Source organism: Tamandua tetradactyla, chromosome 2 (genome assembly GCF_023851605.1).
Source record: "Tamandua tetradactyla isolate mTamTet1 chromosome 2, mTamTet1.pri, whole genome shotgun sequence".
Classification (NCBI taxonomy): Eukaryota; Metazoa; Chordata; class Mammalia; order Pilosa; family Myrmecophagidae; genus Tamandua; species Tamandua tetradactyla.
In genome coordinates this window covers 180,319,780-180,345,508 of record NC_135328.1, presented here as the reverse complement: position 1 = coordinate 180,345,508, position 25,729 = coordinate 180,319,780, and the positions used below count along the sequence as shown (strand labels likewise).

The 25,729-nt window shown below is 41.2% G+C and overlaps 1 protein-coding gene across 6 annotated transcripts in view; it reads left to right on the top strand.

Annotated features, from left to right (window-relative positions):
* The window catches only part of KDM4A (lysine demethylase 4A), a 42,671-nt gene that overhangs the window by 7,594 nt on the left and 9,348 nt on the right, over positions 1–25,729 (top strand). For 5 of the 6 annotated variants that reach the window (XM_077149966.1, XM_077149960.1, XM_077149961.1 and 2 more), the window contains 11 exons: positions 736–929; positions 3,244–3,293; positions 3,992–4,095; positions 4,507–4,644; positions 5,292–5,530; positions 6,336–6,535; positions 7,647–8,020; positions 19,990–20,110; positions 22,706–22,887; positions 24,456–24,660; positions 25,159–25,235. In XM_077149966.1, the coding sequence (XP_077006081.1) occupies positions 736–929; positions 3,244–3,293; positions 3,992–4,095; positions 4,507–4,644; positions 5,292–5,530; positions 6,336–6,535; positions 7,647–8,020; positions 19,990–20,110; positions 22,706–22,887; positions 24,456–24,660; positions 25,159–25,235 (1,884 nt within the window). The remainder of the gene's footprint in view (positions 1–735; positions 930–3,243; positions 3,294–3,991; positions 4,096–4,506; positions 4,645–5,291; positions 5,531–6,335; positions 6,536–7,646; positions 8,021–19,989; positions 20,111–22,705; positions 22,888–24,455; positions 24,661–25,158; positions 25,236–25,729) is intronic. The other variant, XM_077149965.1, reaches the window with a different exon arrangement.

Here is a 25,729-nt window from a genome sequence, read left to right as displayed (position 1 = left end):
CTTGGGATGTAGCGTTTTTTTGGCATAAAGAACTGTCTTAGATATGGCAGAAGAAGGGAATATTTGGGACTGTTTTGGGATGATAAGGTGTTGTATGGATTAATGCTTAGATTGATTTTTGTAAATAATTTAAGGAGTTTAAAAAGTAAATTCTAAGTTCGTTAATGATGGTTTTTCTGGGGGGTGTGGAGTCAAGGTTTTAGGGAAGGATGCTGAAAAGATACAATAAGAAGCTGGGGTCGAGATGAACAAAAGCAGGGCAAAATAATACAGAACATACTTGGTAGGAGGTGGGCTCCTAGCTGACCATTGCAACCCAGGAAAAGAATTTGGGTGACATTGTAGACTTTACTGAAGATACTGACCAGTAGAAATCCAAAAGCAACAAAACTGACATAGTGAATTCCCATGTTTCGCATTTATTTGTTAATGGTCCTAGTGTTCCTTCTTATTTTACCTAAGTTTCTTTAGTTTCAGTGCAGATTCTTCCTCCTGGGGTTTAGAACAGGTGCTGTCATGTCCTTATCTTTCATACTCTTAATATTATTCACAAAATGATATTTGCTCTTTGGAGGTAAATGGCCTCAAGTTCCAGTGGTGGCTGTGAAAAGTGAGTGGGGGATGCTGTGCTGTTTTGACATTATTCTACGTCTTTATTATAGATCTATTCTGTGATTTGTAGGTCAGAGATTCAGTTTAAATGTAAATTGCCCTGGACTGTCATTTCCCTTTCAGCATGTTGATGAGTGGAATATTGGCCGTCTGAAAACTATCCTGGATTTGGTGGAAAAGGAGAGTGGGATCACCATTGAGGGTGTCAACACTCCATACCTATACTTTGGCATGTGGAAGACGTCCTTTGCTTGGCATACCGAAGACATGGATCTATACAGCATCAATTACCTGCACTTTGGCGAACCAAAGTCCTGGTAAAGTCAGCTTGCAGTTGGCACTGGGGTTTCTGATGATAGAGCAGGGCTTCTCAACTTTAAAGTGTGTAGGAATCACCTCAGGATCTTGTTAAAATGCAGATGCTGACTCATTATGGTTGGGGTGGGGCTGGCATTCTACATTTTAAACAAGCTTTCAGGGGAGGAGATGCTGCCAAAGCATTGCGCTCAGACCATCTGTTAAGTAGCAAGGCTTTAGAGAGAGCAGGGACTTAATACCATTGTATGAAAGCATAAGTTGTCTGAGATACTGAGAGCCGTAGGGGCTGTCCAAAGCTATCCCACTGCTTTCTAATTTCTTTTTCTGAACAGGCCTGAGGCATTTCTTAGAGGCAGACTTCCAAGACTGGAGTCACTCCTTCAGATGATAGAAAGCTTTCTTTTCCTCATGGAAAAAATATTTGGTGAGCAGCAGTGTGTACTTAACACAAGAGGGAATGCAAAGCTACTCAGCATATGCTTCTTGCTCTCCAGGATGTTACAAGTCTAGCTGGGAAGACAAGTGTTGTTCTCTCTTCTCTCCCTGCTCTGCTCCATCTCTCAAGTCTCAGCATTTTAGTGAAGGTGCCACACAAAAGAAACAGTGAATAAGGCAAACGAGATCCCTGCCTTTGCACAGATGGGAGCCTGGCCAGGAGATAGACCATAAAAAGTGTGAGGAAATTTTAGTGTGTTGTGAGCAAAACTCTGATGGGGAAGTAGCGGGTGCCAGAGGTCTGTGTAGGAAGGGTACGTACGTGAAGGAGTGGGTATTGGAGAAGGCTTCCTTGGAGAAGATGACAACTAAGCTGAGACCTTAAAAATGAGAGGTTAACTGAGTGGAATGGTGGTGGGTTTAGGAGAGCGGAATCTGAGGGAAGTGTGCCCAGGTAGGTGGAACAGCATGTGCAAAGATCCTAAGGTGGGAGAGAGCACAATATGTTTGGGGAACTGGAGGTCTTGTGTGGATTGGGTGCTATGTATAAGGGTGTGAAATGAAGAGGCCAGAGGGGACACCATGGGCCAGGTTAAGGGGAGTCTTAGAAGTTGTAATCTATCTTTGTTTTCCTTTTCCAGAATCTTCAACCACATCCTTTCCCAAGGATTTTCCTTTCTTCAAATGCTTTCTAGTTTCTGATCGTTGGGGGGGATCCCTTTGGACTCCCCTACTACTGTCCCATTTCCTTCCTTAGATGGCTTCACTTCTAGAATGTAGCATTTGTTACTTCACTGTTGTTTATTCTAAAATTCCCTGAAATGGGATTTCGATTCTCATATCGAGAAGATTTCCATTTATTGCATACACTCTACATCATCTAAAATGGGTGCTTCAGAGGCTGCCTGATATATCCCAAAATCTATTAGGATGCAAGCATTTTCCTCAACTTTCTTCTCTGTTTTGTTTCATAATGAAGCTATTTAGGATGGGAAGTTTTTGTTGTGGAATGATGTTTAGAATAGATTATAAAGATCAAAATATAGTTACTGCAAATTTCAAAGTTTTAAGTTTAATAGTGTTACAGCTGTTGTAAAGAGTTTTTCTTTCTTTCTTTTTTTTTTTACATGGGCAGGCACCAGAAATTGAACTCGGGTCTCTGGCATGGCAGACGAAAACTCTGCCTGCTGAGCCATCGTGGCCTGTCCGTGTAAAGAGTTTTTTTAAAAAATATTTTTAATGAAGAGCAATTTCAGTAGTGTCTAGACACCCTACTGGGTAGAAGAGTAATTAATTATTGAGTAATCAGTATAGCTGAAGGGAGGAGAAGGGAAAATGGATTCATCAGCAGATACGGGGTCAGGTCTCTAAGTATCTAGACTTTTTTTTTTCACATGCGCAGGCACTGGGAATCAAATCCAGGTCTCTGGCATGGCAGGCAAGAACTCTGCCTGCTGAGCCACTGTGGCCTGCCCAGTCTAGTCCATGTTTCCCTTGTTCTCCATTCTCTCTGTATTCTACTCAAGTTGGGACTTTCAGGCTCTGACTTTAAAAATTACTGAGATTATGTACTGCTTCTCAAATTGTATTGAACGAACAACATTATAAAGGAAAGAAACATTCATTGTGTACCATAAATCCTGGCTCATGGTAAATATTCAACATGTCTTGTTGAATGAATATAAAAGAAATAAATTCATTTACCCTTCCGTGTGGGCTCCCTACTCCTTGGCCCAAACATTTCTCCAGATTCTCTTCTAGTTTTTCTGGTTGGAAAGTTTTAAAAAATCTTGTATTTCAAGCTGTTTTGAGAATGGGAACAAGCCCTTTAGCTTCGTGCCTGTCTTCTCAACATCTAATGATCTTTTGTAATTGCAGGTACTCTGTTCCTCCAGAGCATGGAAAACGGCTAGAGCGTCTCGCCAAAGGTATTGTTTCTCCTCCATATGATGAGTTGGTCCTACCTGTGAGCTGTGCTAATTGCTCTAAAATGTCCATTCTCTGTGGTGATGTTCTTATGTTCCTTCCTACAGGTGGAGGGTGAACTAGACTGCCAGATTGGTTACTCTAGCAGAACCAGAGCCTTTTCCAAGCTTTGTCTTGGGATAAATTTGTCTTGGGCTCTTTTTTTTATCAAGCACAGATTTATTTGACCGTGGATAGTATGCTAGTCAGATTGGATATGAGTTCTGCCCAAAACACAAATGTAAAGTCTAACTTGAATTCTTTTGTTCTTTGTTTCTTTCAAAAGGACTTTGATAGATTTGTACCTCTGCATAGCCTTTTTAGAGAGATTCTCGAGAGGTCTGTGCTCTAGATGACAAAAGATTGAAGATAGAGGTGAATGAAGAAAGGTCTTGAATAGTTTAAAGCTCTTATAAGGACAGAAGGCAGCTTGTGTAATCTCGTACTTTAACAGAATTTGACTACCCATTTAACATGCTATGCGGGAGAGAACCCAGAGTCTCAGAATCTTAGAATTGTCCTGAAGCCAGAAAGAACCTTAGAGATCATATTGGTGGGCCATCCTCCTTATTCAGATGAAAATGCAGGTGTGAAGTGACTCCAAGCTTACAGAATTGGCATGGAGCTTTATTGTAATCTGTACCTGTTTTCATGTAAACAGGCTTTTTCCCAGGAAGTGCTCAAAGCTGTGAGGCTTTTCTTCGGCATAAGATGACCTTGATTTCCCCTTTAATGCTGAAGAAATATGGAATTCCTTTTGACAAGGTGAGCTGATTTTGCATACATAAGTCCTTAGACTTACATGGGAACCATTCTTTGTGGTCTAAATTTTGCATAGAAGCTTTATACCTAGTTCATTGCTTTATACAGGTGTGTGCTGAAACTAAACTATATAGCAACACTTCTCCAAGGATGTTAAAGGTGGGGATGCTTTTCAATGCACAGAGGAGAGTCGGATTCCCTTCAACATTGTTAATTTGGAGGAATGGTTAACTGTAGTTATGGCAAATGACATTTTAGAGGTTTGTACTTTACAAAGAAGATATCAAGGCCCCACTGGCTTTATGACTTATTTTTGCTTCCTCAACTAAGTTGTAGTAGAACTGGGGCTCAGATTTCCAGTTCTGTAGTCTTTCTGCTATTTGATGCAGCTGTTTCAAGTCTCCTTTCTTACAGGTAACTCAAGAAGCTGGAGAATTTATGATTACTTTCCCTTATGGTTACCATGCTGGCTTTAACCACGGCTTCAACTGTGCGGAATCTACCAATTTTGCTACCCGGCGGTGGATTGAGTATGGAAAACAAGCTGTGCTGGTAAATCCTCGTCTTTTCTTTTTTTATCTTCATGACTAAAAATGTCTGTTTGAGCAAATTCTTCTTAGGTATACTAATTGATAATTAGAATACTTCTTTGAATTGTTCTAATTCAGAAACAGAGTGGCTTAGAATATGTAACAGTGTCAACGTTTTGTGTTCCTAAAGAATTTAAAGAATTTTTTTCAGATGTTGAAATTATAAAGTGGTGTTTCTATGCTTAGGTTATTAAGCAGTTAAACCACACCCATACACGTTGATATTTAAGGCACTCAGTGTTCTGTTAGGAATTCTTGGGATTTACTTTTATTCTAGGTGGGCAGCAGGGCTGAACCATTGACCAGGAATAGACTTAACTTGTTGGTCTTGGCTTGGATAGATAACTAGAGGGAAAGTGAACATTGACCATCCCAGGATCCAAAAGTGCAGCACTTTCTTTTATGTTTCCACACTCCCTAGTTAATGCCCAGATGGTCTTTCTCTGGTGCTCTGCATGCCCCACCTTTTCTCCCTTGCTTCCCTCCATGTTTGAAGGTGCTGCCTGTGAGCACATTTGTATTTTTTCCCATTTGGAGGGAGTTGGTAGGGTGGGCAGGGGTGAGAGGGAGGCAGTTAAGGTGTGCTTACCTGTCGCTCTTCTGTGACAGTGCTCATGCAGAAAGGATATGGTGAAGATCTCCATGGACGTGTTTGTGAGGAAGTTCCAGCCAGAAAGGTACAAACTTTGGAAAGCTGGGAAGGACAGCACAGTAATTGACCACACTTTGCCCACACCAGAAGCAGCTGAGTTTCTTAAGGATATTGAACTGCCCCCAAGAACAGGGAATGAGGAGGAGTGCCCAGAGGAAGACATGGAAGGGGTCGAGGATGGAGACTTGAAGAGAAGGTAATCCAGCCACCTTCTGGCCCCTGCTGTTTGAGGGAGGGCTGTCTGGGCAGCTCCCAAACCTGCAGAGACTGTTGATAAGTGGGGTGTTTGAACTAATGGAGTTTTCTTCTTGCTAAGAATCAGGGCCCAGAGCATTGAAGTGCTTCCTTGAGGTTGTTCCCCAGGAACAATAGAATCTATGGGGATCTTCCTCCATATTCTTAGTTGTCGCCTGTTGGGGTGAGCGGTCATACTCATGCAAAGGCGTAGGACTCCCTGAACCAGGAAATTCACACTTACTTACTGCCACATCTGAGTTTGTTTTTTTTTAAGAGTGTGTGGTAGCAGGAGTGAGACTCACAAGGACAGGGGAATGGTGTGGTTTAAGTCCACTGGCATCATTAGTATCTGAGCCAGAGGATCCTGTTCCCTTAGGGGAGCTTATCCTGGCCCTTGTGGGGAAGAAAGGAGGAACAAACATTTATTTATTGGCTAGCTACTGTATGCCAGGTGCTCTTACAGGTACTCTGTATATTCATTCTTCATCCTCACAGCCAGTCTGGGAAAAAAAACATAAAATGTTTTTTTTCCTTAGCAAATCTTGACTACCTTGTAGCCTCCCATGTAGATAACCATGTTTTCCAGATGATGGGACAGTTTCAGAGAGGTATAGCCCTGTGTCTCAGGTGACAAATAAGAGGCAGAGCTGAGGTTTGAACCAGAGAAGACAGATTTTGGACATCGATTTGGAAATGTGTATGGATGTGTTTGTGTAAGTGGATGTATTTGTGGGCTTTTAAAAGCTTTACCCTCCTCCTTGCAGCTTAGCCAAGCACCGTATAGGGACAAAGAGGCACCGAGTTTGTCTTGAAATACCACAGGAGGTGAGTCAGAGTGAGCTCTTCCCCAAGGAGGAGCTGAGTTCCGGACAGTATGAGATGGCAGAGTGCCAGGCTGCCCTCGCTCCCGTGAGGCCCACCCATAGCTCTGTGCGGCAAGTTGAGGATGGTCTTACCTTCCCAGGTTTGTTGATTACGATAATTTTTTTCTATAACTTACACTAATATCTTTCTTTTCTGAGTTAGATTCAATATTGAATGTAGGGCCTCAGATATTAAAGAGGAAGTGACAGGTCTGTTAGCATATAAGAATGATTGTGGTATAAACATTAGAGAAATGCTTTAGTTAAGAGATATATACAGGTTGGAGTAGGAACTTAAGGAAAAGGCCCCTTCCTTCTGCCTGGGGAAGAGTCAGGGAAACACTGAAAAGTTTTGTTGAAGGTGGCCCTGATGAACCAGCTCTTCCAGGATAAATACAAATTTTCCAGGCCGAGAGAATTGGTGGGGTGGGGTTGGGAATAGGGCATCCTGGAGAGGAGGAGGGAAGAGCAGCAGGGGCAAAGGCATGAAAATGCAAAAGAGCATGATCTGTTCGGGGAACTGAAAGTGAATTACTGTAGTTTGTTAGAGGGGAAGAGTTCAATTACCCACAGATGAAGCTGGAAAAATAGGAATGAGATGATATAGGGACTGCCTACCATTTAGAGTTTGCACATTTGGAAAAGTGAGCATCCATTTGTGTATGAAGAAGGGAATGCTGTAGCCAAAGATGTTTTTAAGGGCATTTAGATGGTTGAATTGAGGGTAGGTTTCTTAGGAGGAGGCTTGTGTCAGTCTCAGGTCAGGCTCAAAGGATTCTGTGATAACAATACCTTGGTTTGTTGACACTCGGCAGCACTGTGGTTTCAGACCCCTGTGGCCAGGCTAGCTTCTGTTTAGCAGATTTTGTAGTTTCAGGTAGCCAGGTTTCTGCTGAGCTCAGGCTTTCATTTCCTGTAGGAGACTATCCAAGGAATTAGCAATTGTCACTTACTGAGCGTCTGCTGTGTGCCAGGCTGACTTCCCATCTTAGACACAGTAATAATGACAGTCAATAAGTGAGGATATTCTCTCCTCAAACTAACAGAAGAAGGAACTGGAGGCACAGAGAAGCTAAGCAAAAGTGTTAGAGCTGGGGTTCAAAGCCAGGTGTCATGCCTAGCCCATGTGCTTTGAGTTTGCCATTCTGCCTCTCATTCAGTTCAGATGCACAGAAGGGATTTTGTTCAACCTCATGTTTATGTGTGTTTCAGATTATTCTGACTCCACTGAAGTCAAATTTGAAGAGCTCAAAAATGTTAAACTGGAAGAGGATGAGGACGATGAGGAGGAACAAGAAGCAGCTGCCTTGGATCTTTCTGTGAATCCTGCTTCTTTAGGAGGACGCCTTCTCTTCTCAGGTTCCAAAGAGAAATCGTTGTCTAGCCTGGGCTCCAGTTCTTCACGGGATTCTGTTTCTTCTGATTCAGAAACCAGTGAGCCTCTGTCCTGCCGAGCCCAAGGACAAACAGGAGTTCTCACTGTGCACAGCTATGCCAAAGGGGATGGCAGTATCACCATGGGAGAGCCGTACATGAGGAAGAAAGGGAGCGCCACTGGAAGTATCAGTGAGCGGGAGCTGGCAGAGGTACGTGTTCTGGACAGTGGAGTGCATCTAGTGGGATGGAGGTGCTGCACGTGTTCAGGTGTTCAGGAGGGCAGGAGAGACCCTCAGTCTAGGCCTCCCCTCTGCAGTTGCATCACACAAAAAAGCCAGGTGACATTTGTTCTCTTATTCTTTGCTCGGAGTTCCTTTTCTCTTTCTCTCTGTGTGACTATTGGTCCAGAGAATTGCATTATAGCCTCAGTGACAGCAGCAGATCTTTAGCTGAGTTGGATGTACTTTTCAGGTGGGGTTGATATGAATGAGCTCTTTCTTTGACCTTCCTTGCTTTAGAGGTACATGGGTTAGAATGTCAGCAGTTGTAGCCCAGATGTTTGATGGTTTTAGATGAGCTGGCCTTTCTTACCATAAAAGATTTTTTTTCCTTAGCAAATCTTGACTACCTTGTAGACTCCCATGAGAATCCACCACCTCTTTTCAATTCATTCTTCATCTCCTGGTATAATTTTGATAGTGTATCCATTTGGGGGCCTAGATGAATTCCCAAAGTCATAAATATAACATGTTTGTTCAGACTTCCTCCTGGCACATGCTGTTGCCAAAAGCTATGTTTCCTGTTTGTTTTTGTACAAAATGGCTCTCAGTGGGTCTGCTGCTCTGAATGGGATGGAGCAAAGCTGCATTGATGTAGCTAGCTAGCCTACATTAAGCGACATGCTTTTTACTCCCCAGTTTCACAGCTTATGTGGTTCAGGTTAAGTCCTGCTTATCGTTGGCCTTTGGGGAGGTGGGTCACTGGCATATGGTTGAAGCCAGTGCAGAAGGTCCTCTCTTTTCCTTGTTAACTTACCTTTACCTTTTAAAATATATCTTTTCATGATGAAAAATTTCAAAAGTACATATGAATAGAGTATAGGTATCATGAGCCTTGTTTGTATACTCACCTATATAATTATTAACATTCAGCATACGTATTTTTCTGTCACTGAAGTATTTTTAAAGCTTAGTTATCTGTTATATTTCTAAAAAGTGATACCATTATCATATCAGAAGTTAATAGTAATTTCTTCATATTATCTGACATTCAATCCATATCCAAATTTTTCCAGTGGTCCCAGTGAGTGCCTTTGTACGGTTGACTTATCCCCTTGTCTTTAATACCCATATGATTTTTCTTCCTGCCTCCATGAATTTCAAGGCTCGATTTCTGTAGACTTTCTTTAGACCATGAAAATGTTCCTTCCCTCGATCTCATAGTGGGTGCAGGCTAATGATCTAATAACCATCTTGCATCCTTCTCATTACCCCTGGTTACTGCCCTCTGTGGCCTCTTATGGCAGCTTCTATAAAAGGGGATTTCAGCTTGGAAAACCAGTCAGTCCCTTTTCTCCCAGTTGCCACATAATAGCTGTTCTTCCTTTGCAAAGCTCTTGTGCCCATTTGTCATCCTATCGTACCGCAGTTCATGGTGCCCTTCTCTTTTAGTGTCCTTCTGACTTTCTCATCTTCAGTTGCAGTCATAATCGCATAAACAGCTGTCAGGTAGCAAGGACTTACTGTGCTAAATGCTTTATGTACGTTATTCAGTCTATGTATTACTCCTAAGTTAATCTCATTATAGTGCCAAGGTGGTATTTATTTATTTGTTTTTTAAGGTACCGATAAATAACACACATCTTTTTTCCTCTCAAATTTGGAACCAGTTAAGTAATGGATAACATCAGGCCCCCCCCCACACACACACACCCAGCACCTAATATCCTGTTTCATTTGAACTACTTAAAAACTCTCTCAAAATATCTTGGCTCTGTCTCTTCCCTTCACTCTGTAATCATTTATGGCATAGCGTATTCCAGGTCAGTATTGTACCTTTAAGAATCTCATAGTCTAGAAGAGTAGACAAATAAAAGCAAACAGTTCCAGTCCCTAGTGGTTAAGTGTTGTAGCAACTCAGCCTGGAGACTGGGATGAGAGGAGTTGAGAAGACTGCAGAGAAGGACATGTTTTAGCTAGGCTTCGAGGTTAGAAGGAGTTTGCCACGTGGAAAGAATGAAATTGGAGAGAAACTGGAAGAGGAGTGTGTTCTAAGTGGTGTTTACAGTAGAATAGGCTTATGCTTTTTTTTAATGCAGTTTTATTGAGATATATCCATGTGCTGTATAATCATCCAAAGTATATAATCAGTGGTTCACACTGTCATCATATAGTTATGCATTCATCACTATCGATTTTTGAACATTTTCATTACTCCATAAACAATGAAAATAAGAAAAAAATCAAAATAAGAGTAAATAAGAACACCCAAAAATCCCATAGCCCCATCCCTTCCTATTATTATTTTTTGATTTTATTTCCTTGCTTATCTGTCCGTATACTGGATAAAGGGAGAATCAGTCACAAAGTTTTTACAATCACATGGATACACTGTAAAACTATATAGTATAAGAACCATCTTCAAGAATCAAGGCTATGGATTATAGTCATTGGTTTCAGGCAGTTGAATTATAGTCTTTGATTTCAGGCATTTCCCTCTAGCTACTCCAAATACACCAAAAACTGAAAAGTGGTATCTATATAATGTATAAGCATAACCTCCAGAATGACTCTCAACTCTGAAATCTCTCAGTCACTGAAACTTTATTTTGTCTCATTTCTCTTCCCAGTTTTGGGGAGAAATCTTTCTCAAGTGAAAAAATCTTCTTTTAAAGATTTCCTAAGAAATCTTTCTCAATCCCATGATGTCAGGGCCAGGCTCATCTCCTGGGAGTCATGTCCCACATAATGAGAGGGCAGTGAGTTCCCCTGCAGAGTTGGCTTAGAGAGAGAGAGAGAGAGAGAGAGAGAGAGAGAGAGAGAGAGAGAAGCCACATCTGAGCAACAAAAGAGGTTCTCTGGGGATGACTCTTAAGGCGTAATCATGAGTAGTCTTAGCCTTTCCTTTGCAGGCATAAGTTTCATAAGAACAAACCTTAAAGATCAAGGGTTTGGCCTATTAAATTGGTAGTCCCCAGTGCTTATGAGAATTATCAGGTCTTCCCCAGAGGGGAAGTTTAATAATTCCACATTTTTCCCCAGTCACTCAAGAGGACTTTGTAAATGCTTTTTTATCTTCTGCCCAGATTATTCTGGGTATATCAGGACATCACACTAACCTGTACAAACCGAGATCTCCCTCCTTATTCGTGCTTCCATGTAATTGTGGTATTTGAATAAGCTGAGTATACAAGTTAAATTAGTGTGCTACAGAAAATACAAATTTCACACCAAGTAAATATCTCTTCCTTTTGTCTCACACAGAAGTTGAAGTTTTAAAATATAGTCGATATCATCCTTTACCCTTAGTCTGATTTACCTTAGTCCTAACCAGGTTAATTTCATTCATACCTCTAATTGAAGGCTCATCTCTTTTTCAACTTTTTTGAGAGTTGCTCTGTGGGGTAGTACTGACTTTCATAGCTGTAGAACTCCAAGTCTGATTTGCAGGTCTCACACAGATACCTGAAGTTGCAGGGAATGACCAGGTTATACACAAAGAGTTCAGCATTTCAGAATTTAGAAATAAGTTACAACTCGGAATAGATGTAACTGCTGTAAGAACCTGCAATCTGGGAACCTTTACAGTAAACCTTCCCTTGGTAACATATGCTCTCAAATTTAGTTCTCAGAATTTGTACATTGTAGTTAGTCCATATTAGTGAGACATTATAATAACTGTCTTTTTGTTCCTGGCTTATTTCACTCAACATACTGTCCTTGTTTATTCATCTAATTGCATGGTGCACAACTTCATTCCTTCTTGCAGGCACTCAATATTACAGGTTAAGTTTAAAACATGTGAAGACCTGTGATAGGTTAGTTGGTCTCAGGCATGTAGGGCTGGAGAGGGCCATGGGAGGTGTGAGAGGAGGGTATGCCTTGTATACTCTGAACAAATTAAGTTTTAGAGTCATGAGGTAGAAGGTTCCCTCCTGCTCACCACAGATGTATCTGGTGACAATAATTTTTTTTCCTTCTTTCTACAATTGCTTTCTGTTTTTTTAAACTGCAGATTTTATTGAGATACATTCACATACTATATAATTAATCCTTCCTAATTATGCAATCAGTGTCTTACAGTATTGTCACCTAGTGGTACAGTATCATTTGAATCAGTGTTAGAACATTCTCATTATTCCAAAGAGTAAAATAGCAGACATAAAAAAAGAAAACCCCAAACACTCATACCCCTTATCTCCCCTATTACTGACCGCTTGTGTTGGTGTGGTACATTTGTTTCTGTTGATGAAAGACTATTAAGATATTACTGTTAGTGTAGTCCATAATTTGCAATAGCTACTTTTCCCCCAATATACCACTCTATTATTTAACTCTTTGTACAAGTGTCATAAATTTGTACTAGTTCGTGAAATAACTTATTTATATATTTGTAGTGTAAATCATAAACATCGACCACCACAAGGTTCACTGTGTTATACAATTCTATATTTTAACCTCTAGCTTTCCTTCTGGTGACATACATGACTCTAAACAACTCCTTTCAACCGTATTTACCTATAATTCCATACTTGTTCTTATAATCCTAATAATGAGCTACCGTTACCTCTGTCCATTTCCAACATTCAAGTTCAACCTTGTTTGAAATTCTTTACCCCATTCTCTAGCTTCATTCTCTTTCTTTGTAACCTGTATCGTAGGTTTTGTAACTATGAATTTAAATATTCTCATTAGTTCATATTAATGAGATAAGACAGTATTTGTCACCGTGTCTGACTTCTTTCACTCAGCATTAGAGGCAATGCATTTTTTTTTTTTACGTTTTTGTTTTTTTATTGTGAAACATAACACACATACAAAAAAGCAATAAATTTCCAAACACATTCCAACAAATAGTTATAGAACAGACTTCAAAGCCTGGTATGGGTTACAGTTCCGCAATTTTTTTATTCTAGCTGCTCCAAGACCCTGGAGACCAACAGGAAACATCAGTATAATGATTCAGCAGACATAATCATTTGTTAAATCTCATCCTCACTGCCATACTCCTCCCTCTCTTCAAATAACATGTACATAAAGACAATATATTTCAGAGTACATCGCAACAATCAGTTGTAGAACAGATCCCAGGGTTTGGCATGGGTTACAGTTCCACAATTTCAGGCTTTTATTTTTAGTTGCTCTAAAGTATTAGAAGCTAAAAGAAATATCAGTATAATGATTCAGCACTCATACTCATTTGTTAAACCCAACCTTCTCTGTATAACTCCACCATCACCTTTGATCTTTCTCCCACTCTTTAAGGGTATTTGGACCATACCCATTCTAATTTTTTTATGTTGGAAGGGGCTGTCGATAATATGGGATAGGGGGATGGAACTGGTTGATGTTCTGGAAGGGCTGGCCCCAGGCCCTGTCTGGTCTAAGAACTGACCCATCTGGAGGTTGTAGGTTTTGGAGAGTTACCCTAATGCATGGAACCTCTGTAAAATCTTATATAATGCCCTAGATATTCTTTAGGATTGGCAGGAATGGTCTTGGCTGGGGTTTGGCAAGTTATGACAGGTAGCAGTGTCTAACTCAAGCATGTGTAAGAGTGATCTCCAGTGTAGGCTCTTGACTCTATTTGAATTCGCTCGGCCACTGATACCTTATTTGTTATACTTTTCCCTCTTTTGGTCAGGATGGCATTGTTGATCCCATGGTTCCAGGGTCAGGCTCATCCATGGGAGTCATCTCCCACGCCCCCAGGGAGACTTTCACTTCTGGATGTCATGTTCCACATAGAGGGGAGGACAATGGTTTCACCTGCAGAGCTGGGCTTAGAGAGAGGCCATATCTAAGCAACAAAAGAGGTCCTCTGGAGGTGACTGTTAGGCATACCTACAGATAGGCTAAGTAGAGGGAATACATTTTTTTTTTTAATTTTTATTTTTATTGACAAACATAGCAACATACAAACACGAATATCCTTAACATACGAATGTTCTGTTCTTGGTATATAATCAGTGACTCACAATATCATCACATAGTTGTGTATTTATCACCATGATCATTTCTTAGAACATTTGCAACACTCCAGAAAAAGAAATAAAAAGAAAAAAGAAAAAACTGATACATACTATGCTCCTTAACCCTCCCTCTCATTGACTGCTAGAATTTCCATCTACCCAATATATTTTAACCTTTGTTCCCCCTATTTTTTTTTCTATACCATTTACCACTCCCTTTCATTGATCACTAGTATTTCAGTCTACTCAATTCATTTTAAGAGGGGCATTTTTTTTTTTTTTGCTTGGCAAGGCACTGGGAATCGAACCCAGGTCTCCGGCATGGCAGGCGAGAACTCTGCCTGCTGAGCCACAATAGCATGGCCCATCCATGGCAGTACAGTTTTTTTTTTTGCAAGGGCAGGCACTGGGAATTGAACGCGTGTCTCCGGCATTGCAGGTGAGAACTCTGCCTGCTGAGCCACCATGGCATACATGGTAAAATTTTTTAGAATTTTTGAAGAAGCAAAACAAATACTCATCACTTAGATTTAACAGTTGATAAGACCTTGTCATATTTGCTTCGTTTATCCTTTTTTTGTTTGCTAAGGTATTTTAGCAATTCTCAGTTTTCATTTCTTCCTTACTTCAGTATGTGTTTCTAAAAATTGGATATTTTCTTGGAATAATCAGTGTACCATCAGTTTGCCTAACAAAATGAGCAGTTCTTTGGCATCACCTGATACCCAATCCGTAATCACATATCCCAGATATCTAAAAAAATTTATTTTACAATTCGTTTGAATCAGGATTACACCAAGGCTTTTACCTTATATTTATTATATCTTTCTAAGTCTTCCTTAGTCTAGGAGAATGCCCCCCTTTTCTCCCTTCCCCCCATTGACTAAAGAAACCTTTATGATCTGAGCTGAGCAAGTAGGAATAGGGATAGAGAGCAGGAGATGGGTTTGGGAGCTGCTTAGAAGGTAGGAGCTTAATACTGAGTGAGTGGCTGAGGGGTGAGAAGGCAGTGTATGGTTGACTTCTGGGTTTCTGGCTTGAGTTACTGGGTGGATAGATAGTGGTATCATCAGTGTACAATAGAGGCTACAGAAAAAGTGAAGGGATATTGAGTGGGGTTCAGGAAATGAGTCAGTTTTGGATATATTGAGTGTGATCAACATATGATCTTATGAGGTAGGCTGTGGAGATGCATATATACACAACCTTGAAGCTCAGGAGGGGAGTCATCAGGAAGGGTACAGGTGGTGGGTGTGTGTGGAAGGACTCGTGTGGAATGTGTGTAGTGCGAAGAATTTTCACAGGGTGGGTGGAGCTAATTAGAGAGCTCAGGAACGAAAGTGGGAAGGAACAATCGGAGGTTGGTGAGCTAGGAGAGCATAGTATATCCAGAGCCCAGGAGAGGAGAAAGATTCAAGAAGATGGGAGATGTGGATAAGTCATCCTTGTGTTAAAAGGCAGGAGCTTGCAAAATGGAGGAGGTTGAACACAGGGAAAGAGGAGTGATTGGATCTTAGAGGTCTGAGGAGGTGGGAGGAAATGGGATATTCAGTACAGGGTGGAAAGGCAAGAAGGGTTGGCCGCAGATGGTTTTAAGATGGAAGGCGACCAGAAGTTATTTCTGCTGACCTCTCCGCCTGGAATAACCAGATACTTGCCTCTGCTTATTGTAGTCCAGACCTTTTCAAAAGCCACTCTTCCTGAAAACTTTTCATTATCTCCCATCTAGTTCCCTTTTTCTCTTTTGACTCTTTACGGTACTTTGCTTCTTTCTTAGAACTCTTTGTCTTGGTTTTCAGTGCAGTTGTCATTAACTGGTGGAAAAGATAGACTTCTTAAAACCTGACCCTGTGCCATGCTAGCCTTATTTCTTGAAGCACCAACATGGTCCCCAGAGCTTAACCCATGACCTTCTGTAAATGTGGAATGAACCAAGTAGAAGGTCAAAATAGTTATAATAAGAAACAGACATCAGGATTAATTGATTGGCTGGGATAGGGCACTGACAGTCTAGGTTGGGGGCAGAAGCTAAACAACTTTACCCATCCTTGGAGAGACTAATAGAATTTTATCTATATTTGAAAGCAGTTGGGTTCCTGAGCGATCCCCTTGTGTTTCCCTTCCCTTCTTTATGCATTCCCCAAGCAGATGCCACCTAGCTATAATTTAGGCAGCTTGTTATTCAGTTTATGTGCCACCATCTATTTCAAGGGCCTTTTTGGTGGGGGTGGAAATCTGGTAACCTGAAGTTTTTTCTTTGGTAAAATACCCTCATTAACTGCTGAAGCACCAAAGCTTAGAGTTTTTAACTACAGGTACTGCCACTGCAGTGTGACTGCTGTGAAAGTTCTTTAGTTTAAGCTGTTTTGGAAAAATGAGGCCCCAAAACAAGAAGAGAGCAATTAGTTCTTCTCAGTACAAAACAAGCCCCAATGGGAATGTTGACTTCCACCAGGTGAAATGTTAGGAGAGGGAACAGAACCTGGGAGCCTGCAGGTTATCCCATCCCATCCTTACAAAGAGACCTATGGGACAGGTTTCATTACCATCATTTTCCCAGTGAGGTTGCTACTTTGCTCAGGTTCAAACAGCTAAATGGTAGAATGGGACTTGAACCCAGCCCTTTCCATTATATTTTGAGGGAATTTAGAAATTGTAGCAAATCCCAGAGAAAAGCAGCATGACGAGGAAGGATGTGGATGCTGTGCAGCAGAATGAGTTTTTACCAGGAGTTGAGAAAACTGGGGAAGATAGAATATTTGAATAAATCTGACTACTTTGGTCAGAGGCAGCATGACAGTAGGAAAAAAGGGTATAGGCTCTGGACTTGGATACCAAGTCTCCCTCTAGCTAGGTTTTAAACTCCTTGAGACTAGAAGATTATGACTTACTCATCTCTGCATTGGCGCAGCACCACGCATGGTAAACTGGGTATGCATACTGGTACATACGCGGCACTCTGAACTAAATAGATAAAGGGTAAAGGTGTCCTCTTCCTTCCCAAAGCTGCTTTCAGGTGTTCTTGAACATAACCACCTCTACCTCCTCCAACACTAGGACCTATAAAATGATTAGTCTTCACCTCCTACCCTGCATTAGTTTTTTGTTGCTGATATAAAAACTTGTAACAGTCATAATGGCTTAATACAATACAAAGCTATTATCTTACAGTTCTATAGTATAAAAGTCCCACATTGGTCATTCGTCTAAAGTCAAGGTGTTGGCAGTACTGCAACCTTTCTGGAGGCTCTAGGGAGACTCCAGACCCTTGTTCTTTACAGCTTCTGTAGGCCACCCATATTCGTTGGCTCATGGTCCGCTTTCTGCATCTTCAAATGCAGCAGTGTCATGCCAGTTCTTTCTCATATCACATCATTCTGAGATCGACTCTTCTCTGCCTCCGTTTTCCACTATTTAGGACCCTTGTGATTATATTAGGTCCACCCGGATAATCTAGGATGATCTCCCAATTTTAAGGTCAGCTGATTACCATGCTTAATTCCTGTTTGCTGTGTACATTTAACAGGTTTTAGAGTCTAGGGTTGTGTACATTTTTGGAGACCAATATCCATCCTGCCTATAACACGCCCTAATGTCTCCTCTTTCAAAAGTGTCTTTCTTCTCTGCCTAAATAACCATATTCACATAGCCCTTATTCTAAAATTTAATTCTCTGAAAGAAATTGCTTCCTTGAGTTATGATCTCTTCCCTTCTTTGTTATTGATCTTCTCAAATGCAAAATTTCTGTGCCCTCCAAATTAATTCCCTCTTTAGTCCCTACTGTGTGGATAAAAGTCCTGACACCTCCCAATTGCTGAGTCAGTGTGGTGGCTTGACTCTTCTGTATTCTCTGGTACTGTGGACCAAAGCCCTACCCCTTGGCTTTCTGGTATTCCTCTTACCTCTCTGCTTCTGACTCTGCTTTTCTCTCTTTTCCTCTTTGTCCCTGGAAATTTTGATCTTTAGTCCACTTAGCTTCCATTGATAATCTCATCTGCTCCCATGATTTTAGCTCTAAATTTTGTGCTGAGAATTCCCAGATCTACATTCTTGCTCTGATCTCTTTCCTACACTCCTAATCTGAATTTCTTACTGCTCCCTGAGTATTTCCAAATGAAAGACTTACAGACAATGTATATCATGGGTACATGCACAGCAAGTTTAACCAAGCTCATAACATGCCACTTCATCCACACAACAAAGTCCTTAGTGATCCAGGCTAGACATCTGCACTATCTTTGACTCCTTTGTTTTCGTCCCTTTTTCCTAGACTGCCATGTTTCAGGTTTAGGCCTGTTACCTAGGAGGTCTTTGAAATAGACAATACAAGAGGGTTCGTTAGGGTAGAGGAATAAAATAATAGAACTGTTTTTTGTCTTTTTAAAATTTATTTTTGTTTTAAAATGTGCATACAGTAGTGTATTTACATTTTATTAATAAGTATGTATATGTTACAGTGCATACTCCAAAATTTATTATTTACATGGTACACTATCAAACAAGGTTGAAAGGAATATGTTTTCCAATTTATTTAGTCAAAGAACCCTTTCTTTAAGTGAAATTTATGAATTAAAAAATGTAAATAAAAAATGTACTTCTGGTTGAAACAGAGGTGAGCCTAGAGCCCTGCCTGCACACTCTAATGGCGGCTCTTGAAGGAGCATCTTGCTGACATTTTGAAAACCACTGGTTTAGACTGTTGAAGTAGGTTAGATCTGATTAAAATTTATGATTATGCATGTTTTTGTGGGTGTCATTAGTAAGAGGTCCCTGATATTTTCACTTCTCTATTTTCCTCCACAATACTACCAGATTACACTTGTATTAAACTTGGATTACATCCTCTTAGTCCATTTCTCCACACTTTCTTCTTTTCCTGGGCATCCTTTGCACACCATAGATACTCAGTTAATATTTGTTGAATGAACGACTGAATGAATGAGCAGGACACTGAGACTTGGTAAGATTTGTATTTGGAAGCCCAGATTTCTTCTGCCTGGACATGCCCCAGGCTTTGGGGCAATCTTACTCAGAATTTGTTTTTCTTGACATTCCAAGTATAGTCCTTAAGGTCTGAGGTTCCATGTAGTTCCATGTGTTATTCTCTCAAGATGTATCGCTGTCATTTCTCTACAGCACTCTAAGGCGTTGGTTTTTGTCACAGCTGCGAATTGGCCCTCTTCTAGGCCTCATTTCCTCATTTAATGGGTTTTGCTAACTCTGTCTCCTAATGTTAGTAAAAGCAAATTTTAAATACATTGATTAGAAAGGAACTTTATGTAGTATTACTGATTCAATCTTGTACATTTTAAACCTAATTACATTTGCTTTGACTTTTTGTAAATGCAGTGTTAAATCATCCTTCCCCTTTGTAGCTAAAGCCAGAGTTTTAGATATGCTCCCTGTTCTGGCTGATGTTCTCCTCTGGAGAAAAGGAAACTAACTGAGAAATTAATGATATTAACTAGAGCTGACGTATTGGCACTGTGTAAGAAGTTGGTCTGTTTTACTTTTAATGGATTGAATGTTCCTCACCCCTTTGAATGTCCTCTAGCTTTTCAAACTTGGATGGCCCAGCTACCTTGGCACAGTTTAACCTAGGTGTTTCCTACTGGTGCAAGGAAAGGGTCAGCAGGGCTCCTTTGGGGTTCTCAGACACAGTTTTATGGCAGTTAGCTTAAAGAAAGGGGCATGGCTCTTCTTCAGAGTGGGATTAGGGTGTATTTTAGGTACATTTGTTCCAGGCCAGGAACCACACTTATTAGGCATACATTTTGCCCTAAAATTTTACATAATCCCAATTTAGACTAGTTTGCAAGGCACTGTCATTTCGGCTTTTTCTTAAAACAGGTTTTTTTTTGTCTTTGTTTTTGTATTTCTTTGTGTCTCCCTGTGTCTTTCATTTTCCCTTGGTTTTCATTGTAAAACTAATTTATGCTGTGTTTCCTAATTGAGATGCAGATTTATTACTTATTATGGTTTGCCCAGGTTGCAAGTGAATACATGTTTTCCATGGAGGAGAATAAAAAGTCCAAGGGTCGTCGTCAGCCCTTAAGCAAGCTCCCCCGCCATCACCCACTTGTGTTGCAGGATTGTGTCAGTGATGATGGTAAGTGCTATTTTCTAACTTGACTGCATTAGGACTTGCTCTGGCAGGACATCAGATATATATATGTGTATATATATATATATATATATATATATATATATATATTTGCTAAGTAGAATTCATTATATATTTGAGTACTTGGAATGTACCTAATATGGAATAATTGCATGCAGGCTATTTGATTTCTTCACCTAGGAGGTATAGGCTGATTTTTTAGGATATTAAATTTTGTCAATGATGCAAAACCCTATACTGAATGTGTGCTTATCTACAGCTCAACAGTTGCTATAATTTTCCATACAGGTATATACATATTTATTGTATATTGGAAAGTAACTTTGTAGTCAATCATCAAGGCACTTCACTTTAAGTATACCAATATAAATCTTAAGAAGGCTTATCTCCTGCATCAACTATACCATTACCACACCTAAGAAAATAAAGAATAATCCCATAATATTCTCTAATATTCAGTCAATATTCATATTACCCTACTTGTCCCAAGAATATGTTTTATAGCTTCTTTTCATTTTAAACTAGGGTATTCACCTTAGGGTTACACATTGCCTTTGAAAGTCATATCTCGTTTTTTTAGTCAACTATGTCTTCTATTTAAAAAAAAAAACATTTTATTTAGGAATAACATATGTTTAACTAGAGAGAATTAGACACATCTTAAGTGGACAGTGCAATGAAGTCTCATTATGTAAACTGTAAAATTTTGATTTGTGCGATTTTCTCTTAAAATAACATTTTCTTTTTGTCATTCATATTCACAAGTAGAATGGTTTTTGACCACTTTTGGTTTGGTAAATCGAATGGATGTCAGTGTATTAATTTTTTAGTGTTGGTAATTGTGAGCCTGTCTGTTTTTCTTCCTTCCATTTTTATTCCAGTCACTCTTATTTTGGCCAGGATGCACATGACTCTTAGGCACCATGGCTCCTGGCTGGGCCTGATTGATGGGGGGCTCATAACGGTTGATTTTTATTGTCTACATTGGCCTTACTGCTCTACATTTGCCTTCACTAAGGGCACACACAATGGCAGCTGCCAAATCCCCTTAGATTAAAATTTCTTTGAAGGTGGAGAACATAACTGTTTATCTGAACTGAACTGAAGTTGCCAGAAAGGAACAAACATGCCCCTATTGCAAATATTTATCAGAGCTTTCCGTAGGATCTCAGGGTCCTCAATGAAAGTATTTCTGCCTGGGAGGAAGTGAGAAGGTCTTTAGAGGGGTTGTAGCTGAAGATTGCTGATGCCCACGCATAGCTTGATGCTGTGATCCCATTCGGTACCTCATGGTAGGGCTAGCAAAGAGCCAGTCACAAAGAGCCAGTCTCCTGTGAGGTTCTCTGTATGTGGAGATGTGGAGATTTCTTGGATCACACTTGCCAAAGAAGGGTATAGCAATTTAGGGAGCATCTGGAGAAACTCTTCAGTTTCTTTTGATATTTGCTTCTGTGTTTAACAAACCAACGTATTAAAAGTTCTGAATTTAGTGAATTCAGGCTTAAGTGAAGACTTCTTATTCACCCATAGCCTTCAGGATTATAGGGTTTACCTTATCTCCTTGACCTTAATCCAGCCTTCCTTGACCTTCTCTTGCTGACTATGTGTACCTTTATCATCTATGTCTTGTGGGGGCAAAGATTTTTGTTTTCCATTTAGCAGTATGTCCGATTTGTTTGGGAAGATGCATCCAGAGGGGATCTTTCTTTCCCCGGGCAGTGCTGAAGCCTAATGAATTGTATGACCCATCGTCTTTAGTAACTAAGAAACACATTTGTTGTTTAAGCCAAGGGTCTGTGAAGGACCAGATTGTAAATATTTTAGGCTTTACAGGTCACATATTGTCTCTGTCCCAATTTTTCTTTTTTTTCCCCCAACCCTTTAAAAATGTAAAAATAATTCTTAGCTTCCTGGCCAGACTGGATTTGGCTGGCTGGCTTTTACTAGACTCAGGGCATTACATCTTGAGGCTGGGAAGAGGGGCATCTTAGACATGTGGCTCTGGCTTTTCTCTGAGGCAGAGCTAAGAGGGATTGGTGAATCCTGCCCTCAAAGGGTAGAACTTCCATGATCTTTCCAGAGGAAGTTGAAAAGTCTTGACCAAGGTCCATGATATAAAATCTTTTAAGCTTTGCCATTTCCCTGTTGTTTTTCTTCCTTGTTTCCCTTAAGCATAATCAAAGGGAAAACTCCTAAAAAATAAAGGACTTAATATACTGGTATTTTGGAGGCAGAAGAAACATCTGGGAAGATGGTGTTTAGCTCTCCTGCCCTTGGGCAGAAGGAATCTCAAGGGCTAAGTTGAAAGCTTGCAACTATTGTTAAGGGAGAGAAGACAAGGCTCAACCACAAATAAGACTGGCCTGAGAAAGGGGTGGATGCAAGCTCCCACATCATCATCCAAGTACTGAAGGAGTCTACTGAAAATCACTTTCCACCCTTTGCTTTTATCATTGCTTAGGATCTTGGGTCTGGTCCGAATCTAGGATTGGGAGTCCTAGCTCAGCTCATTTGTTCTCCAGGAGGAGCCAGAAATGTGCAGGTGCTGGTGCTGACTCATATTTATGCTTCCTTCTCTAGAGACATCTGAACAACTGACCCCTGAGGAGGAGACTGAGGAGACAGAGGCCTGGGCCAAGCCTCTGAGCCAGCTGTGGCAGAACCGACCCCCCAATTTTGAGGCTGAAAAGGAATTCAATGAGACCATGGCCCAGCAGGCTCCTCATTGTGCTGTCTGTATGATCTTTCAGACTTACCATCAGGTAAGCCTGTTTTACTCAGGAGCAGCAATCAGAGGGAAGCTAGATTTAATTGTGGGCACATAGTTTGTCACGAGTTGTCCAAAGGAAGGCATTTCTTGCCCATATGTGTATTAGTCAGGCTTTGCCAGGCAGATAACTTAGCAATGGGGTATTCACTTGAAAATGTTTTGAAGAAAGGCTGAGGCTATGGCTCAGACTCAGGTTGATTCCCTTCTCCCCTTATACACACACTCATCAAGCCTTGAAAAACTCACAGACTTCATTGTTTGAAGAGGAAATCTGCTTTTTTGTTATCATTCTAGTCAGTGATTTATTCTTGCCAGGTGGTTTGCACTCCAGGCTCGTGGGTTGGAAAGATTGTTGATTTCTTTAGTACAGTATACCTTCTGGTGAAATTCAGATCCTCTAATGTCTCCTTTCTTTCTTTCTTGATTGCCACAGTAAGTGTTTCCAGTAGCAAAGGGAAATTGGGAGAGCATGAAGCAGATGGTTTAAGGAGGTGGGATGGGGCTGGGAAGCATTGTTGTTGAGTTTAGTTGTATCCCCTCCTGGGACTTTTTGATGGCTTTACCATCATGGAGCACTTTGTATTCAGTTCAGGAAGGCATTTAAGGCAGCATGTGCCAGGTAACTAGCTCAGTCTCAGTTGGGACTTGCACAGGTTGATAGGTAGGTAACCAACCAGCCCCCGCGGTGGTTTAAAGTGGCTTAGTTGTTGTTGAGCCTGTCAAGGACCCAGGTTCATGCTTTTCCAAAGAATGAAATTCGGACCAACTCACTTTGATTAATAACCCACTATGTCTTTCCATTATAGAAAAACAAAACCAAATTACTTCATGTGTAATGCCTGTGAGGGAAGTGAATGATCTTATTATTAACTTTCAGCCAGTCTACTGAATAGGGGCTGGAGTTGCGTGAGTGCCATAGGTTTCGGGGTTGAGAGGTGGGTGGGCCCATCCTTGGAACAGGAGTGATGGTGGCTCTCCAGCAGTGGATCCAGCAGATATTTGTAGTCAGCATATTTGCCAAAGGAGGTATGTGGACATACTGTTCTTCCTGGAGGGGCTCCGATTCAGGAAGCAGCAGGTAGAGCTCTGACCATTTGACTGTGCGGCAGCTTAGGGATCTGTTGGTGTGGACCATAGGAGTAATAGTACTGGTCCATTAGGAGCTCCTGCTCTGGGTGCTCTCTCTGGGTGGGCCCCCAAGGGGTGCAGCACATAGGGAAGCCTACAGTAGCAGTCCAGCTGCTAAGCATTTCGGTGTATTTTATTACCTCTTAGTTTGGGAAGATTGAAATCCCAGTTGCCTCGTACCTTGAATCCTTTTTCTCAGTTGTCCCCTGGGGCCTTTGTTTGATGCTGCTTTGAGAAATTGAATTTGAGTCATTAGAGATAACTTCAATTAGCAGCTCAGGGATAATGGCTGTGCCCAGAGGGGGCCTGGGGATATGTGTGTAACCATAGTTCTATCACTAAGACAGTTAGCTTTCTGCTGATAAAGCAGGTGGAAAGCTAAGAGCATAGGCTTCTGTTCACTGAGTTATGTACTTGTTCTCTCTCCCTTAGGTTGAGTTTGGAGGCCTTAGTCAGAATTGTGGAAATCCTCCAGATCTAGCCTCCCAGAAGCAGAGGACCAAGCCATTGATTCCAGAGATGTGCTTTACCTCGACTGGCTGCAACACAGACATCAACCTTTCTACCCCTTATCTTGAGGAGGATGGCACCAGCATGCTCGTCTCCTGCAAGAAGTGCAGTGTCCGGGTCCATGCCAGTAAGCGCCTCTCGCCTTTTAAAAGCCTTTTGTCCTGTCCCCGGGAGCATGGGCCTTCTCATTGGAAGTCTTTGCACTTTTGGCTTCCTCACAACTTCCAGTGGCGTTCCCCCAGCCCCTGAGTGTAGAGATAGCTTCTCTGTTCTTGGGGAGTTTGTTTCTGGTTGATTCTGGGTTTCATTGTTTTTGAGGACACCCAGGGTCTGTACTTGCGGGTCCAAACTTCCCTGTCAACCCTGGGATGTTCTCTTGGTTGTGGATTTCAGGAGGGGATTAGTTCCCACTACTTATTAAGTGTTTGTTCAGTGAATCTATAGTTTCTGACCTTTTGCGATTGGGCCATACTATTGCCTTGATCAAGCCCCAGGAGCTCTTTCTCTAGAATTCAGTTTTCCATAGATTTTGGTTGTACCTTTGGGAGGTGTTAATGGAGGAGTGTTGCAAATCTGCATTTCACCTCTGGTCTCTGGTTTTCGTTTCCTCATCTGTACTCGTTAGGTTGCTACGGGGTCCCCCCTGCAAAGGCTTCGGAAGACTGGATGTGTTCTCGGTGTTCAGCCAATGCCCTGGAGGAGGTGAGTACTCACACACTGTATCACCTGCTTTGCCAGGCTTTTGGCTTGGGGTAGCTACCATATTTGCCTTTATCCCACTTTATTCCTTCATGTTGGACTTTATATCCTTTAGCAGGCTGCACTGGGTCTGGTACATGGTGATGTCAGAAAGTGTGTGTTGACAGAGTAAGTTTCCATAACAGTGGTTGCTGTCCACTTGTTATGGGGCACGCATGGAGTCTGGAGGCTGTGTTTGTTCCTTTGTGTCTTAAGAACAATTCAAGATCCTCCTATGCAGGAACCTTCTTTATGGATTTTAGCCATTGGGTCCTGCCTTAGAACAGGGCTCAGATGGTTCATTTTGTATCTCTCTCTTCACTTTCCCCCTAAGCCTTGGGAGTATCCCACAGAGGAAGCATTCAGAGCCCTGTGGTGCCTCCAGTTTGAGCAGAGGACCATTTGTGATTTTGCTTACAGTTGTTACTATGAACAGGAACAGTGAATAGGATTGGGTT